General features: G+C 42.2%; 1 protein-coding gene across 1 annotated transcript; it reads left to right on the forward strand.

The window, feature by feature from the left end:
• Positions 1 to 915: 915 nt before the first annotated feature.
• On the forward strand, positions 916 to 17,993 carry LOC138966067 (E3 ubiquitin-protein ligase RNF144A-like). Its single transcript, XM_070338156.1, has 9 exons — positions 916 to 1,020; positions 6,783 to 6,976; positions 8,449 to 8,553; positions 9,027 to 9,087; positions 9,529 to 9,653; positions 14,823 to 14,917; positions 16,605 to 16,734; positions 17,291 to 17,380; positions 17,620 to 17,993. The coding sequence occupies exons 2-9, from the start codon at positions 6,839 to 6,841 to the stop codon at positions 17,761 to 17,763; spliced, it is 888 nt and encodes a 295-aa protein (XP_070194257.1). The 5' UTR covers positions 916 to 1,020; positions 6,783 to 6,838; the 3' UTR covers positions 17,764 to 17,993.
• Positions 17,994 to 18,581: the final 588 nt, after the last annotated feature.

Raw genomic sequence — 18,581 nt, forward strand, 5'->3', positions numbered from 1 at the left:
GTAAATTAAAAAATCAAAAACAAACAACAGAAAATCATATTATGACAGTAAAGAATATAATGTTGACTTAATTATAAAAAATAAATGAGGAAAATATCATCCGTAACCATCTGGAGAAAAATGTCTCTTCAACAAGACACATAAAATGTGGACTGGCGTTGGACCACAAGCACCGTTTTTTCTCCCACATGAAAATACACATTAGGAATATTCATCGAAAATAAAGAGCAGTAGAATGAAAAGAAGCTTGGGGAGAAGTTAAGTGTTCCTCTTGAGATATTTAATCTTTGATTCATTTGATATCATCTGCTTTCATGTCATCCATTATATTCGCGTGTATTCAGAGTTGTGGAGTGTCCCATCGATCAGTCGTATTTTACTATTATTGTATTATTGCATTGTATTGTGTGTTTTGTTCGTCCATTTGTTGCCTTTAACCATTAACATTATAACAGTGAATCAGTGACAATAGTTTGCGTTGACATGAAGTCTGTTTTTGTTAAGGCCGGTCACGTGCTTGCAAACATGCCCCCACCCCCTCCCTTTCTTTTCAAAGGGCTCATAAATTATTTAGATTATTAATGCAAACCTCACATCAGATAGAAGGGGATATAAATATAGTTGATATAAAACTTTTCCCTGTCCTTTTAAAATCTGTTTTTTTTCAAACGCGCATCTAGCATTTAGCAATGCTGATTTTGAGCAAGAGTGTGTTTGTAGCATAGACCTATATTAGATCTAAATATAGGTCCCTGGTTTGTAGGGAGAGAGCTAAAAAGAAGACCAGACGAGTTGTATCTTTCACTACGCTCTAGATGTTCTAGTTTATTTTCTAGTCAGACAGAAGCGTTCCGGTAACCGAAACTGGATTTGGTCGTGGGAGTCCCTTCTCCAGCCCATGTTTATTTAGTTGCCCATCTTGAGAGTCGATCTAATGTTGATAAAATGTACCCAGCAATGTGTTTACACAAATTGCTGATTGAATAGGACTATGAAGGGTGTTCTGTGCTGAAACAAAAGGTAAGCAAACGTTTCAATGGCGAGGATTATGCGAGTTTGATGTGTGGTCTGTGTATTGTTAATTTTATCAGCAGGTGCTTGTTCAGTGACATTTTGATCGGCTGTTTTTCCTTGGTCTGGCAGTGTTAGTGGCCTGTGTAATAAAAGACTAGCTCTTTGACAACTGACTTACTGGCCACACACCTCTCACGAAGTACCACATCAAACATCTTCGACGGAAAGTGTGTTTCTCCTGGTGTTTTTTTGTGTGTGGTCAAGGCCGAACAATGCAAAAATAGAAGACGAAGAATCTGAATGCAGAACCAACACGAGAGACGAACAGTAAGGCCCAAAAAAAAATAAAAAAAATAGGTGTGGTTACGGTAACATAGCCAAAAAAAAAATAGGGTAGGAAGGTAGGCAATCACTTTTTTTTTAAAACTTTTTTTTCTAATGTGTACAAATTAAACAAATTGACAGGGAAATAAATGTGCGACTCGGGCGCTTTCGCTTTCATTGCGTTTTCTGCACTCATTTTCTTGTTGGTTTTTTTTTTTTTTTTGGACAAATGTAATAAAAAGTTATAGGGTCGGCCCCGAAAAAAAGGGTAGGTCGGGTTACCGTAACCACACCTATTTTTTTTTTAGGCCTAACAAACCCAGACCTTCATATCATAGACCTGTGTATCGGCAGTCATTTGTTGTTGCTCATTGTTCTCCTTTGATCGATCTATTCATAGACACATGTACATGCACCTGTGGCATAGTGATGTCAAAACAACAAATGAATCAGCTGTTATTTAATTAACTTAACTGTCTCTTGGAAATTAGTGAACAATTATTTTGCAGGCTGATCTCTCTCTCTCTCTCTCTCTCTCTCTCTCTCTCTCTCTCTCTCTCTCCTTTCTCTCTCTCTCCTTTCTCTCTCTCCTTTCTCTCTCTCCTTTCTCTCTCTCTCTCTTTATAAGAAACCGGATCATCATCATCATTATTATTATTATTACTCGATCATTACTTGTATTATGATATCATGAGTTACTTGTTACGATGTTTCCAGGTGTTAGTATTATTCTTGTTCCCTCATGGGCGAGGGCTGATTGTAAAAAAGCATGTACTGCTTACATCATTACCCTCGTAAATAAAAGATTATTCTCTCTCTCTCTCTCTCTCTCTCTCTCTCTCTCTCTCTCTCTCTCTCTCTCTCTCTCTCTCTCTCTGTGTGCATCTGCGTGTGTATGTGTGTGTGCGTGCATATATGTCTGTGTGTGTGTGCGCATATGTGTGAGTGTGTGTGTGTGTGTGTGTGTGTGTGTGTGTGTTGTATTTAGTGCGAACGTGATTGCAGGCATGCGGCGCGCGTGTGTGTGCGAGTCGACTTTTCTTTTTCTTTGTATTATATTGACATACATACATACGTACATTTCAATGTTCTATCATGCATTATGTATTCGTATAGGTAATGTTGTAATTAGTAATACTGTATGATTGCGATTGACAATTGTCCTTTTATTGTCTTTATTTTTATGTCTTAGTTTAGCAGGGACAGATTGTAAGATTAGGCGTGAGCCTAAAATCTCCATCCTTGAATAATAAAGTTCGTTCGTTCTCTCTCTCTCTCTCTCTCTCTCTCTCTCTCTCTCTCTCTCTCTCTCTCTCTCTCTCTCTCTCTCTCACACACACATATGTTTCACAAACAAACACACACACCAATGCATGTTCGCACACACACACAGAAGCAAGAACGATTATGATGTTAGCTTTTCATATTTCCTATGTATGTAACCAAAAATGGAGTGGCAAGGGTAATGCTCATCCAAACAAACATACACACACACACAAACATACACACACACAAAGTGAACAGAACTAAAGACACATGTATTAAAACAAATCTGCGGGATTTCTTGATTTTTCTTCTCAGTAATTCAGTACAATAGTGGTTCTGACAGTCTCAACTAGGCTTGAAAAAAAGGATAACTCTGGTTTTTGAGTAATTCTTGTGTCTCAGTTATTTTTTTGGCATTAAACCAAGAGTTAAATTTACACAGGTTATAAACTGAAAATTTGTGAAAGCAAGGTGGTTGTGGTTTAAAAGAAGGTGTCTTAAACGTGGGTTCATCTGTACTTGGTTCATTTTCAGTTCTTGAGACTTAATTAAAAATAAGGAAAACTGTGATTAAAAATCTGTTCTATCTCACTGAGACAGTTTCTGGTCCCAATTTCTGGCCACAGTCGTAGTATTTATGGAAGAGCTACACAGAAATGCAGCCTCAGCAAAAGGCATAACCTCCACATGTGCACTGAGAAACAGCTCTCCCAGTTGATCCCATAATTAAAATGTTTTTCTCTCCTGCACTTAGTCTTATCCTTCAGCAGCATGTTATAAAAGAGAGAAGCAGTGTAGTGCTGTGGGCGTGAAGTGTCATTGGACAAGTTTGACAAGTTGTGATTGCCAGGTTCTGTGCCAAACAACATCGTAGCATTTTATTTTATGCTACAAGTTAGTTACTGTACAATGATCTTCACAAAGTTCTATAGGGGGTTAAAATGGGGAAAATCAGTGACATTTGGTATAGCCCTGAACTTAGTCCTTTGACTTGCTATTGTTATTTTAGTTTTTTGTACCCAGTGGGAATACATCATCACACGTAAAACTACATTTTTTTGTCTTCTTTGACAATATAATGTGCGCACAAATACTTCACACATTGCTGTTGAACTTTTTGGGGCTCTGCACAAGTGTCATGAATGGCATTCCACAGGGGTCAAGGGGGCGGAGATGAAAGCTGACTTGTGAGGGAGCAGTTCCTTTTTTCTTTCCTTTGCTTAGTTGTTTGCATTGTGCATTCACTCAAGCTACTCAAGCTGCTCTCCAATGGAAAACGTGGTGCGATGGACTCGGAATGCTCAGCAACTTCTTTCTTAATTTAAATTATTGTTCAGTTATTGCTACATGGAACAACACACACTCAGTGTTTAACAGGCACCAAATGCTCAGCAACTTCTTTCTTAATTTAAATTATTGTTCAGTTATTGCTACATTTATGTGTGAACAACACACACTCAGTGTTTAACAGGCACCAGCATTGTACATGGTGTAAATACAACTTATACAAAGCAGGTTTGTTTATAGTGTGTCTTCATTCTGTCATAGTGAAGTGATGTATGGTTGAAGTGTGTGATACAAGTTGCTTAGATGTTGGACTTGGAGTACACTCATGGTAATGTATTGGTCTTTGTGTATGTACGGTATGAAGACTGAACTGTTTAGAACTCTCTTGCTGTGCTGTTAATGTTATGAATGGTGGTGCGGTTGTGGTAGTGGTACATGTACTTCTACAAGTGTGCAAGTTTTACGAATGGTTCTTTTGTGACATGGTCACCGGTCTAACAGTTGAAGTGACCCCCCGCGGGTTAGGGGGAAGAATTTACCCGATGCTCCCCAGCATGTCAAGCCCCTGGAGCAAATTTTTGATTAGTGCTTTTGTGAACAAGAAACAATTGACAAGTGGCTCTATCCCATCTCCCCCCTTTCCCCGTCGCGATATAACCTTCGTGGTTGAAAACGACGTTAAACACCAAATAAAGAAAGAAAGAAAGTTGAAGTGAATCTCACTATTTAGTATACAACTACCGTACTGTAATTGAACAACTGCTAGTGTACGTCAGTTCACTTGTTAAGTTGTTTCAGTCAGTAATACATTACAGTGTTCTAGATGAGTGAACGTGTAGCAAAGACCTGTACATGTAGGTGTAGATATTACACAGGGATCGCGCTAGCTTTTTAAAAAACGCGTAAGTCATACGCAACGAAACGAAAAAAACGCGTCACGGACCAATATTTTTGCGTACTACGAAAACACGTACAGACACAAACAAAACACGCACGAAAGACTTAAAGACACTCCTTACCTAAATACGGCGAGTTTTCCTGTCGAACTCCGCGCACGCCTGTCGAATAACACCCTTGCTGTCTCCAACCTTCGGGCCTTGCGAGTTTGTTTCCCGCTCTAATACGACTAGACACACTTTCCGCCTTTTGGAAGCGCGAGATGGGAGAGCAGCTAATGTCTGTTTCATTATCCGACAAGACATTATCTGGTAATACCCTCGTTACGTTCGTTTGCGATACTTCGATGCAAAAAGAAATGGACTTTAGTTTTGACGCGCAGATTTCATGTGTGTCGTCACTTCTCGAGCCCTATAGTCTGTTTCAGGATCGGGTGATTATTAAGTAAGAGCAAAAGCGCTGCGTGAAGACAAGAAAAAGTTACAATATTTTTGCGTATGGCTTACGCGGCGCGGCGAAAAAAACGCGTCCGCGACTTTTAAAATGCGTCAAATACGCAAAAATCGTGCGTAAACGCGATCCCTGATTACAGTGTGCTAGATGAGTGAACGTGTAGCAAAGACCTGTACATGTAGGTGTAGATATTTTTCTCCAATGTTCCAAATCACACGTTGTTTTGCTTCCACCAAGACGTGTCGATCTTGGCAAATGCGTGATATAAAAACAAGAGTTGATGACCTTACCTGTACACGTTCCCGTACACGCGTTGAAAAGTTTCACATCTAGATCTGTCTAGTAAGTAATATGGTAGTTGCCAGTTGGCATTGAACATTGTCGTCGCGATATAACCTTCGTGGTTGAAAACGACGTTAAACACCAAATAAAGAAAGAAAGATTGAACATTGGATTTTCCTTCTTTCAGTCATGTGGCGTCAGAGGCCTACCGAAACTCATATTTAGGGGGCTTAGCTGAAAGATCACATGTTTATTTGCGTTCAGTCATTAAAAAAAAAAGGATTGTGATTTTTAAGGTCTGTGCCTCTGGAATATATTGATTGGTGTCAGTCACTTCGCAAATTGGCCACCAGGTCACCTGTCTTGATGGCCAATTTACCTGGGACCTGCCATCATTAGCTTTGTTTCTCTCCCTTCTCCATTATCACCTGTCTTGATGGCCAATTTACCTGGGACCTGTCATCATTAGCTTTGTTTCTCTCCCTTCTCCATTATCGCCTGACGTCAAGAGATTTTAAATGACACGATTTCTGTTTCCTTGCTTTGTCTGGTTTTGAGCTGCAGGTGCTGAAACTGAAAGCACTGTTTTGAGACTGAAAACAAGTCTCGTCAAGCAGTATCAAAACATTTAATCAACCTATCGGCCTGAAACTAAAAGATCAACCCTACTATAACCTGGTAAGATGGGCGCAGTGGCCTAGTGGTTAAGACGTTGGCCTTCCACTGAAACTAAAAGATCAACCCTACTATAACCTGGTAAGATGGGCGCAGTGGCCTGGTGGATAAGACGTTGGCCTTCCATGCAGAAAGTTGAGTGTTCAAATCCCGACCGCGCCTGGTGGGTTGAGTCGATTTTTGTCCAATCAACTTATGTGCAGGCCTGCTCGTGCCTTATGCCCCTTCGTATGTTCACCAGTTTGATTTCAAAACAGTACGGTTGTAATTTGTATGTGGGTAGAGGCGTAAGCTGATAATCTTGGCAGATGAACCGTTGATAGGAAAATAAGGTTAATGTGTTTGTCGATTATCTCAGATAACCGAACGCAAGGTCACTGTTTTTATTGATCAGCTTGTGGAAGGGCGGACAGGCTGAAATGGAATTAGCTGCCTGTTGATCTTTTGCAGTCAGTGTACCACAACACTGCACTAGAGAAAGAACATTGTCTATTCAGGGGAGACAATATTAAACTTGATTGTGTCTGAACATTGTCTATTCAGGGGAGACAATATTAACTTGATTGTGTCTGCTTGTTTTGCAGGCGCTGACAAAGGAACAGGGGAGAGGTGCTGAGTACGAGGAAACTGCCCGGTGGATATGGCGACGTACTCTGCGTCGAAGAACTCTGTGGACCTGGCCATTGATCCTTTGATCACGTGCAAGTTATGTCTCGCAGAACGTCCCTTTCAAGAGCTGTATGAGCTGAGAGACTGCAAGTGTCTCTACTGTGAAACAGTCAGTAACTAAAATGTTGTTTTCTTTTTCATATGTTCCTTTTTGAAAGCGGAAGGCATTACAAATGTATTTCTTCATGGTCCAGAGAAAAATGTTTCAGACAACAACAAAAAGATTTTTTTTAAAAGCAACTATGTTGTGGCAATGAGAAATGTGCTTTTGTATGATGCCTGATCTGCCTTTGGGATGGGGGTGTGAAGGGTTATGGGGGGTTAATAATCACAATTTCACTGCAATGATGATTCAGCTGAGTTGCTCATTCAGTCATCATCATAAAAATTACATAATTGGAAAAGCCTACATTTTGCTATGGAATGGACTAATTTTAACATAATTTTTCATTTAAAAAAACCAAGTTCTTTCACTTTAATGTTATAAATTGTGTTTCTTGTTCAGTGCATCTATAATTGTAGCTGCACTATCTTCTTGTGAAAATTGGGGAAGTTCAGGCTTTTGCATGAGATAACATTTGTTTGTTTGTTTGCTTAATGCCCAGCCGACCACGAAGGGCCATATCAGGGCGGTGCTGCTTTGACATTTGACGTGCGCCACACATAAGACAGAAGTCGCAGCACAGGCTTCATGTCTCACCCAGTCACATTATTCTGACACCGGACCAACCAGTCTTAGCACTAACCCCATAATGCCAGACGCCAGGCGGAGCAGCCACTAGATTGCCAATTTTAAAGTCTTAGGTATGACCCGGCCGGGGTTCGAACCCATGACCTCTCGATCACGGGGCGGACGCCTTACCACTAGGCCAACCGTGCCGGTTTCATGAGATAAAACTATCCCTCCACTTGGCCACATACCCAAAGTTAACAACCTGACTGCTTGGTTGAGTTAGAATTTTGTGATCAATTGATTTCAAATCTACACAATTATTTCAACACAAAATTCCCACTGTGCGCACAAAGCACTCAGTTCTTTTCTGGGTGGGGAATGTGATAAGGAGAGGGGTGGTCTTATCCCTGTTGTAAGAGCCTGGGGAATGTGATAAGGAGAGGGGTGGTCTTATCCCTGTTGTAAGAGCCTGGGGAGTGTGATAAGGAGAGGGGTGGTCTTATCCCTGTTGTAAGAGCCTGGGGAGTGTGATAAGGAGAGGGGTGGTCTTATCCCTGTTGTAAGAGCCTGGGGAGTGTGATAAGGAGAGGGGTGGTCTTATCCCTTTTGTAAGAGCCTGGGGAATGTGGTAAGGAGAGGGGTGGTCTTATCCCTGTTGTAAGAGCCTGGGGAATGTGATAAGGAGAGGGGTGGTCTTATCCCTGTTGTAAGAGCCTGGGGAGTGTGATAAGGAGAGGGGTGGTCTTATCCCTGTTGTAAGAGCCTGGGGAGTGTGATAAGGAGAGGGGTGGTCTTATCCCTGTTGTAAGAGCCTGGCCAGTTTTGACATGTTTTCACTTGAAGGATGTTGCCTTTTAACAAAAACCAAGGTCTGTCACGGTTCATTGAATGTTGTGTTGCCTGTGCAGTGCGTGCTGCAGTACCTGTCAGTGCTCATCACAGATGGCAATGTGTCGGAGATCACATGTCCTGACGGCCACTGTAAAAAGCAGGGCAGGCTGGAGGCACCAGAGGTAAGAGCTTTTTTTCATGTGGCGTTACAACTTACAAGATACAAGAAGTTTTATTGTCCTCATCAATACAAGGAAATTTGGCAGTGGTGGTACAGAAGAATAATGGTGACTGTGCGTGACAGACAGAGAGAGAGAGAGAGAGAGAGAGAGAGAGAGAGAGAGAGAGAGAGAGAGAGAGAGAGAGAGAGAGAGAGAGAGAGAGAGAGAGAGAGAGAGAGAGAGAGAGAGAGAGAGAGAGAGAGAGAGAGAGAGAGAGACAGAGAGAGAGAGAGAGAGAGAGAGAGAGAGAGTGTGTGTGTGTGTGTTATGATTGTTTATATGATGGTTAGATGCACTTTCTCTCTGTGCTGTTGCTAAGCAAGTACCTTAGCTATTGGAATGGGGGAAGGTAATATAAAAAGATTTGTTATTATTACAAATCCTTCAGTTTGGCTGCTGACATGATTTCATCTTGTGTTTATTGCATTCAACAGATAGAAAAACTGGTAGACAAGCAGCAGTTCACAAGGTATCAAAGATTGCGATTTTTACGAGGTGCGTATTGGTTTTCTTCTGCTTTGAAACTGTATCATCATATGTTGATGCTTTCATAATGTCATGATATAACTTGTGCTGTGTTTACTGTACCATTGGCGCTCATAGAAAATGGGGTCATATTGTTGTATTAAAAAAGAAATCCCCAAAAATCTCAGCAAATTTAAATCCAAAAACAGATGAACTGCTAACGTTCCAAAATTTAGAATCCAAAAACAAGAAATCAATTTGTCATCGATTGTTACCTCGTCAGCATTTTGCAAGCGAGTTTGATCGCCGATATTGAGATAAGTTCATTACTTGTTTCTGAAGTGTTTGTCTGTCTGCCTACTTCATAGACCACTGGATCGACGTACTAGTAAATGTAACGATTTGTTTTGTCAATAATTAATTGTTCCAATAAGCTACAGTGGTTTATTTGATTCAGCAAATTTTTTGCAGAGGTGGACATGGATCCAAACCGCACCTTCTGTCCTGAGGCAGGCTGCGAGACTGTGTGCCACGTGTGCTCAGCGGCCAACTCCGCTGCCGTCCATTCCCAGCCTGCACCTGTCCAGTGTCCTACAGTCAGTGTCTTTGTCTCATCATCTCCTTTTCTCAGTATTTCTCTTTCTTGCTGTCTTTCACTTTGTCTCTCGTCTGTCTGCCTCTGCATCTTACATTCTGTCTTTCTCTTTTTTCCTGTCTTTTATTTATGTCTTGTCTGTCTGCCTTTGTCTGTCTCTACATCTGATGATCTTACATTCTCCGTCTTTCTCTTTCTGTCTGCTTCTGTGAAGACGACCACCTGTCTATATCGACCAGTTTAGGTCGGTCCCTTTGGTGCCCTTTATACACAGGTTGGACTGTACTACAGACCAGTTTAGGTCGGTCCCTTTGGTGCCCTTTTTACACAGGTTGGACTGTACTACAGACCAGTTTAGGTGGGTCCCTTTGGTGCCCTTTACACACAGGTTGGACTGTACTACAGACCAGTTTAGGTCTGTCCCTTTGGTGCCCTTTACACACAGGTTGGACTGTACTACAGACCAGTTTAGGTCGGTCCCTTTGGTGCCGTTTATACACAGGTTGGACTGTACTACAGACCAGTTTAGGTCGGTCCCTTTGGTGCCCTTTATACACAGGTTGGACTGTACTACAGACCAGTTTAGGGCGGTCCCTTTGGTGCCCTTTATACACAGGTTGGACTGTACTACAGACCAGTTTAGGTCGGTCCCTTTGGTGCCCTTTACACACAGGTTGGACTGTACTACAGACCAGTTTAGGTCGGTCCCTTTGGTGCCCTTTATACACAGGTTGGACTGTACTACAGACCAGTTTAGGTCGGTCCCTTTGGTGCCCTTTACACACAGGTTGGACTGTACTACAGACCAGTTTAGGTCGGTCCCTTTGGTGCCCTTTACACACAGGTTGGACTGTACTACAGACCAGTTTAGGTCGGTCCCTTTGGTGCCCTTTACACACAGGTTGGACTGTACTACAGACCAGTTTAGGTCGGTCCCTTTGGTGCCCTTTACACACAGGTTGGACTGTACTACAGACCAGTTTAGGTCGGTCCCTTTGGTGCCCTTTACACACAGGTTGGACTGTACTACAGACCAGTTTAGGTCGGTCCCTTTGGTGCCCTTTATACACAGGTTGGACTGTACTACAGACCAGTTTAGGTCGGTCCCTTTGGTGCCCTTTATACACAGGTTGGACTGTACTACAGACCAGTTTAGGTCGGTCCCTTTGGTGCCCTTTACACACAGGTTGGACTGTACTACAGACCAGTTTAGGTCGGTCCCTTTGGTGCCCTTTATACACAAGTTGGACTGTACTACAGACCAGTTTAGGTCGGTCCCTTTGGTGCCCTTTATACACAGGTTGGACTGTACTACAGACCAGTTTAGGTCGGTCCCTTTGGTGCCCTTTATACACAGGTTGGACTGTACTACAGACCAGTTTAGGTCGGTCCCTTTGGTGCCCTTTATACACAGGTTGGACTGTACTACAGACCAGTTTAGGTCTGTCCCTTTGGTGCCCTTTACACACAGGTTGGACTGTACTACAGACCAGTTTAGGTCTGTCCCTTTGGTGCCCTTTACACACAGGTTGGACTGTACTACAGACCAGTTTAGGTCGGTCCCTTTGGTGCCCTTTATACACAGGTTGGACTGTACTACAGACCAGTTTAGGTCGGTCCTTTTGGTGCCCTTTATACACAGGTTGGACTGTACTACAGACCAGTTTAGGTCGGTCCCTTTGGTGCCCTTTACACACAGGTTGGACTGTACTACAGACCAGTTTAGGTCGGTCCCTTTGGTGCCCTTTATACACAAGTTGGACTGTACTACAGACCAGTTTAGGTCGGTCCCTTTGGTGCCCTTTATACACAGGTTGGACTGTACTACAGACCAGTTTATATCGGTCCCTTTGGTGCCCTTTATACACAGGTTGGACTGTACTACAGACCAGTTTAGGTCGGTCCCTTTGGTGCCCTTTATACACAGGTTGGACTGTACTACAGACCAGTTTAGGTCTGTCCCTTTGGTGCACTTTACACACAGGTTGGACTGTACTACAGACCAGTTTAGGTCTGTCCCTTTGGTGCCCTTTACACACAGGTTGGACTGTACTACAGACCAGTTTAGGTCGGTCCCTTTGGTGCCCTTTATACACAGGTTGGACTGTACTACAGACCAGTTTAGGTCGGTCCTTTTGGTGCCCTTTATACACAGGTTGGACTGTACTACAGACCAGTTTAGGTCGGTCCCTTTGGTGCCCTTTACACACAGGTTGGACTGTACTACAGACCAGTTTAGGTCGGTCCCTTTGGTGCCCTTTATACACAAGTTGGACTGTACTACAGACCAGTTTAGGTCGGTCCCTTTGGTGCCCTTTATACACAGGTTGGACTGTACTACAGACCAGTTTATATCGGTCCCTTTGGTGCCCTTTATACACAGGTTGGACTGTACTACAGACCAGTTTAGGTCGGTCCCTTTGGTGCCCTTTACACACAGGTTGGACTGTACTACAGACCAGTTTAGGTCGGTCCCTTTGGTGCCCTTTATACACAGGTTGGACTGTACTACAGACCAGTTTAGGGCGGTCCCTTTGGTGCCCTTTATACACAGGTTGGACTGTACTACAGACCAGTTTAGGTCGGTCCCTTTGGTGCCCTTTACACACAGGTTGGACTGTACTACAGACCAGTTTAGGTCTGTCCCTTTGGTGCCCTTTACACACAGGTTGGACTGTACTACAGACCAGTTTAGGTCTGTCCCTTTGGTGCCCTTTATACACAGGTTGGACTGTACTACAGACCAGTTTAGGTCTGTCCCTTTGGTGCCCTTTACACACAGGTTGGACTGTACTACAGACCAGTTTAGGTCGGTCCCTTTGGTGCACTTTACACACAGGTTGGACTGTACTACAGACCAGTTTAGGTCGGTCCCTTTGGTGCCCTTTACACACAGGTTGGACTGTACTACAGACCAGTTTAGGTCGGTCCCTTTGGTGCCCTTTACACACAGGTTGGACTGTACTACAGACCAGTTTAGGTTGGTCCCTTTGGTGCCCGTTTCACACAGGTTGAATTGTACTACAGACCAGTTTAGGTCTGTCCCTTTGGTGCCCTTTATACACAGGTTGGACTGTACTACAGACCAGTTTAGGTCTGTCCCTTTGGTGCCCTTTACACACAGGTTGGACTGTACTACAGACCAGTTTAGGTCGGTCCCTTTGGTGCCCTTTACACACAGGTTGGACTGTACTACAGACCAGTTTAGGTCTGTCCCTTTGGTGCCCTTTATACACAGGTTGGACTGTACTACAGACCAGTTTAGGTCGGTCCCTTTGGTGCTCTTTACACACAGGTTGGACTGTACTACAGACCTGGGAACCCATACGTTTTTGCCGTATTTCGTACGCATGGTTGTCGAGAATACGATCAGTACGGTCAGTGGGGAAAAAAAATACCACGAGAAAAATTCCTAGACTACTCTTCTTCACAAGCCCATCCCGAAGCCGATCCAGTATTTTGACACATGATTACTGTTTTGGTCAGTAAACATTGAAAAAAGCATTTGTTTTAAATGTATTGGTAAACTTAATTAACGGTGTGACGGACGCGTGTGAAGCATTTTTTAATCATGGATGTTCAAATGCTGTGTGGAGTAATCTCATTTTTAACTCACATGCGAAGCAAAAGTGAGTCTATGTACTCACCCGAGTCGTCCGTCCGTCCGGACGTCCGGACGTCCGGACGTCCGTCCGTCCGTCCGGAAAACTTTAACGTTGGATATTTCTTGGACACTATTCAGTCTATCAGTACCAAATTTGGCAAGATGGTGTATGATGACAAGGCCCCAAAAAACATACATAGCATCTTGACCTTGCTTCAAGGTCAAGGTCGCAGGGGCCATAAATGTTGTCTAAAAAACAGCTATTTTTCACATTTTCCCCATTTTCTCTGAAGTTTTTGAGATTGAATACCTCACCTATATATGATATATAGGGCAAAGTAAGCCCCATCTTTTGATACCAGTTTGGTTTACCTTGCTTCAAGGTCAAGGTCACAGGAGCTCTTCAAAGTTGGATTGTATACATATTTTGAAGTGACCTTGACCCTGAACTATGGAAGATAACTGTTTCAAACTTAAAAATTATGTGGGGCACATGTTATGCTTTCATCATGAGACACATTTGGTCTCATATGATCAAGGTCAAGGTCACTTTGACCCTTATGAAATGTGACCAAAATAAGGTAGTGAACCACTAAAAGTGACCATATCTCATGGTAGAAAGAGCCAATAAGCACCATTGTACTTCCTATGTCTTGAATTAACAGCTTTGTGTTGCATGACCTTGGATGACCTTGACCTTGGGTCAAGGTCAAGCATGTGAGTCGTATGGGCTTTGCCCTTCTTGTTCTGAAAATACACCAAGCTTGTTTGAGAATACTCTAAGTGCAACACAGGGGTTCCCAGGTGTGGTACTACTTCTCTACCTTCATGCTTTCAGTGCTTTGCTGTAGTTCCTCCATTGACACCCCCCCCCCCCCCTTAAAGGGGGGGTTCCACTGTACTTTGAAGTCTGCAGTGAAGAGGCATGTTCACTCTTATCCCAGTCTGTGCTTACTGCCTCACAGCCTGTGTTATTAAGTGCCTCGTTAGTCTACCACCTCTTTAATCAACCTACCTCTTGTCCTTCTCTGGGTCCCAGTTCCCTCCCCTTCATCTTAATGCAGAGTGCACTCCCTTCCCCTTTCCTTGACAGCAGCCAATGTGTCATTTTAGCAGGATCTTCTGCAAGGTAAAAGGAGCCCTGAGTATAGATCACCCTTTTTGTCTGCGCTCTGAGCGTCTAGCTAAATGTTATTTTGATCAATTGCTGCAGTAATTGATCTATTTTTTTTATTTATCAGTTCTTTAAATTGTTTGTAACACAGGGTTTAAAAGAAAAATGTGTTCAGTTGAAATGATCATAGTTGGCAACATTTGTTGTACAGCCAAACCTGTCCTAAAGTGGTCGTTATTGACACGTGGTCGCTGTGGAAAGGTGAATTATATCGAAGAAAAATGTATTTGGGATCTTTGGGAGTTGTCGTTGAGGGCAGGTGGTCGCTTTTGAGAGGTGGTCGCAAGAGCAGGTCCGCATGTAGTGGAAAGTTTTTACCAGTACTACTGGGCTTTTTTCTTAGCAAACATTGTGATTATTTGATTAAAACAGTTGTTTTCTTTCGATACCAGTGTGGCCTTCAGTTCTGCTCCCTGTGTAAATCCAAGTGGCATGCGACGTCAGCCTGTGACGACACATTCACACTGGGCTACCCCGAAGATGGAGCGTAAGTTGTAGTTTTTTGCATCTTTTTTACCAGCTGTTGGTAATACAATATCTCAGCTCAAGAGACGATTTTCGGAAATAACTTCTGTGCTCCTGTCCACGTGTTTTCGACACACCCCTCGCTAGTGATTGGCCCCTCCAATGTTTGTCAGAGGAAAAGCAAGGGCATTCACTCTTCCACACCCCATACAAACCCGACAGAGTTATTTTCAAAAATCGTCTATTTGTAGAGAATGCTGAGTGCTTACCTTCAGGTCATTTTGATGGCGGCCGTTGATAATAGCTGCAGGTTCCACATTATTCAAGCACCTTATTTTTATTGTAAAAAATTTTTTTTTTAAAGGAAAGGCATTTTTGGTTGCTCCTTACCTTCAATCATAAGGAAGCTAAATTCTAGAGGGCATTTTTTTTTTATAAGAGAAGGCATTTTTAGTGGCACTTTTCCTTCAATTATTAGGAAGCTAAATTCTTGGGGGCAGCTATCTTTAACTGCAAAAATGCTGGTTCTTTAGGAAAACTCAACTGAGAATAGGTAGCTAAAGTATATGCCAGCAGAAAAAGAAGATCAACGGACGAAGAAGCAAAGAAAATGAAGAGAAGTAAAAGGTGTTTGTCACTGTGCTTATATGTGACCCGTTCTCACAAAAGGGGGCCTAAGTCGGAATTTGGATATTTGGAGTTATGCATATCACTGGAAACTGCATTTAATAAGCTTTAATTTGATACCAAAAAGAAGTTTGTGTGAAAAAAAAATTGCGGAAGTTAAGTAAGTTACAACCGGACCATGTTCAAGGACGCCATTTTGAGAAAATCGCGATTTTTTTCCTTCCCTAATTATAGTGTTGTGAGCGAATTTGTGTCTTTGAAGACATAATTAACACATTTAAATAATAAAACTCAACAAAATATTTCGGAATATGAAAGATTAGGGTATAAAGAGGTCAGAAATGCAAAAAAATGAAAATCACCCAAGTAGGCCCTCACTGCCTTTCCCAGCCGATAGCTCGGAACGGCTCGCTGCGACTTAGGCCCCCGTTTGTGAGAACGGGTCACATATTAAGACTTTAAGTTATTAAGAGTGTATGCATAGAAGCCACCTACCAGGGACATGTAGGGTAGGATGAATGTGTGCAGATAACCAAAAAGTAAGGCCACAAAGGTAAACTGAACCAGAAAAAAGTACAGTTTGTTTTAAGAACAAGAACAAATGCTTTATTATCTGTCTTTACAAAACAGAAATTTGTCTTTAGGCCTGCCTCACAATAACAACATCGATATTTCAGAAAGACATTTAAAGATTATACCATAAGAAACATGATAAAATAATACTTCTCGTCAAAGGCAAAAGGCAAAATCATATACAGGATATCATTGTGCACTCTAATACATGTATGTGCACTCTAATACATGTATGTGCACTCTAATACATGTATGTGCACTCTAATACATGTATGTGCACTCTAATACATGTATGTGCACTCTAATACATGTATGTTCACTCTAATACATGTATGTGCACTCTAATACATGTATGTGCACTCTAATACATGTATGTGCACTCTAATACATGTATGTGCACTCTAATACATGTATGTGCACTCTAATATGTGTATGTGCACTCCAATACATGTATGTGCACTCCAATACATGTACATTCTTTAGCTGATGTTTATGGTTTGTTTCAACAGCGGTGAAGACGCCAAGATCAAGCGGTGCCCCATGTGCCGAGTGCCTATTGAGAGGAACGATGGCTGTGCTCAGATGATGTGCAAACGCTGCAAGCACGTCTTCTGCTGGTACTGCCTGCAGTCCCTAGATGTGAGTTCAAGACTCAAAGATTGTACTGTCTTATAAAAACCAGGAAAATTGCCTCGCAATGTGGGGCGGTTTAAAACACAAAACACATCTCATTTACTTACAGTTCAGAATGGCACTAAAAACTTCCGAGACTTTCTTGAAAGCCGTATTTCTTAAAAAGAACAAATCCTAGCTCTCAGAAACTAGTCAACCTATTGTGCCAACTTAAAGCATAGTGATCACATTAATTTGCAAGCAGAAAATCTGTTAGACAAAATATCAGTTGGATGGAATGGCCAGTTGCCGTTTTCATTTCAAGTATTTTCGATTTTCCTGGTAAAATACAGGAAATTACCAGTTAGTGTGATCCGTGCCAATCAGCATATAAGGAACATCTGAAATAACATCTTTCTGTTTATTGTTTTGCTTTTGTCCCTGAAAATGACTGATTTCCTCACTTTCATTTATACATGTACTTGTTTTCAGTTTATGCTTGCTAAAGCTTGTAAATGGGAAATTTGCAACAGTTTCACAGCATTGAAGCAAGGGTGAATTGGAAATATGTGTGTATTTTCAGGATGACTTTCTACTGCGTCACTACGACAAAGGCCCCTGTAAGAACAAGCTTGGACATTCCAGAGCATCCGTCATCTGGCACCGAACTCAGGTGAGTTTGTCACACCTTGCAGTGTTTAAAGATACCTTCCTTCCTGTGTAGTTATATTTAAGAAGAAAGAAATGAAGCAGATAAGCAGAACATAGTCATAGTGTGTCGTCAGGTAAAGGGAGGTAATCAACATTCATGAAAATAATTATTTTGACAACCAAGTAAGATATAACTGGAAATTCTGCAGAAATGAAAAGGTAGTACATGTATTTGTAATAAATGACGATTTTTAACCACAGGTGGTGGGTATCTTTGCGGGCTTCGGCGTCCTGCTCCTGGTTGCCTCCCCTTTCCTATTGCTGGCGGCGCCCTGCATCCTGTGCTGCAAGTGCAAAATCTGCAAGTGTTGCGACGATGACGATAACGACGCCATCTCCACCTGACACACCGCAACGCCAGACAACACAACAACGGCGGCTTTTTTCGACACAATCGATCACACATGGGGCAGGACTGAAACCGTGAACAGTGTCGGTGGTGTGAGTGATTTGGTGAAATGGTGCTGTGGCTTCTATGGCTTGTTTCTGTTTGGTGTGTGGACAGTGTTTGACAGTTGACAGTTTGAGTGTGCCGACAGCAAAACATGTGTGGACTTATTGCCTCAAAAAGATATGGGAGGGGAGGGGGGGGGGGGGGGGGGGGGGGGATACTGTGATGAGGAGACAATTGATTGGGGAGAGTGGGTTTGGGATGGGTGGGGTTGGAAGGGGGGGGGGGGGGGGGGAGCGAAAGGGGGAAGGAAGTGCCAGGGTTGGTTTGGGAATGGATCAAGATTATGTCTCTTGCTGGTACATTTACCAGAGTGGCTTACCGATTTTTATCTTTGGTAATTTATCTTTGATGTATTTATTCATGTATCTGTAAACGTTACCATTTTTTCCTTTGCTAGATTATTTTTAAATGTTGATACCATATATGATTCATGTTTTGATGTTGTTGTTGTTGTTTTTTTTACTAAATAAGCGTGATAAAAATGTTGCATTTTTCATGTTCATTATTTGCTTTTACTCAATAGGCATTTAGCTTGGTAAAACTTGGCATTTTCTAATTATGTGTACAATTTGCATTGATTTTTGGTTATGGTTAAGTTACTTTAAGAAGAACAAGCAGAAATCTAGTCTGCAAGAAAAAAAAAAGCTTTCAGAAGCAATCAGTTGAACCAGGAAAGATCTACAAAATCAGTTTCTTGCCTATTTCAGCA

The sequence above is a fragment of the Littorina saxatilis genome, linkage group LG5 (genome assembly GCF_037325665.1).
Source record: "Littorina saxatilis isolate snail1 linkage group LG5, US_GU_Lsax_2.0, whole genome shotgun sequence".
Taxonomy (NCBI): Eukaryota; Metazoa; Mollusca; class Gastropoda; order Littorinimorpha; family Littorinidae; genus Littorina; species Littorina saxatilis.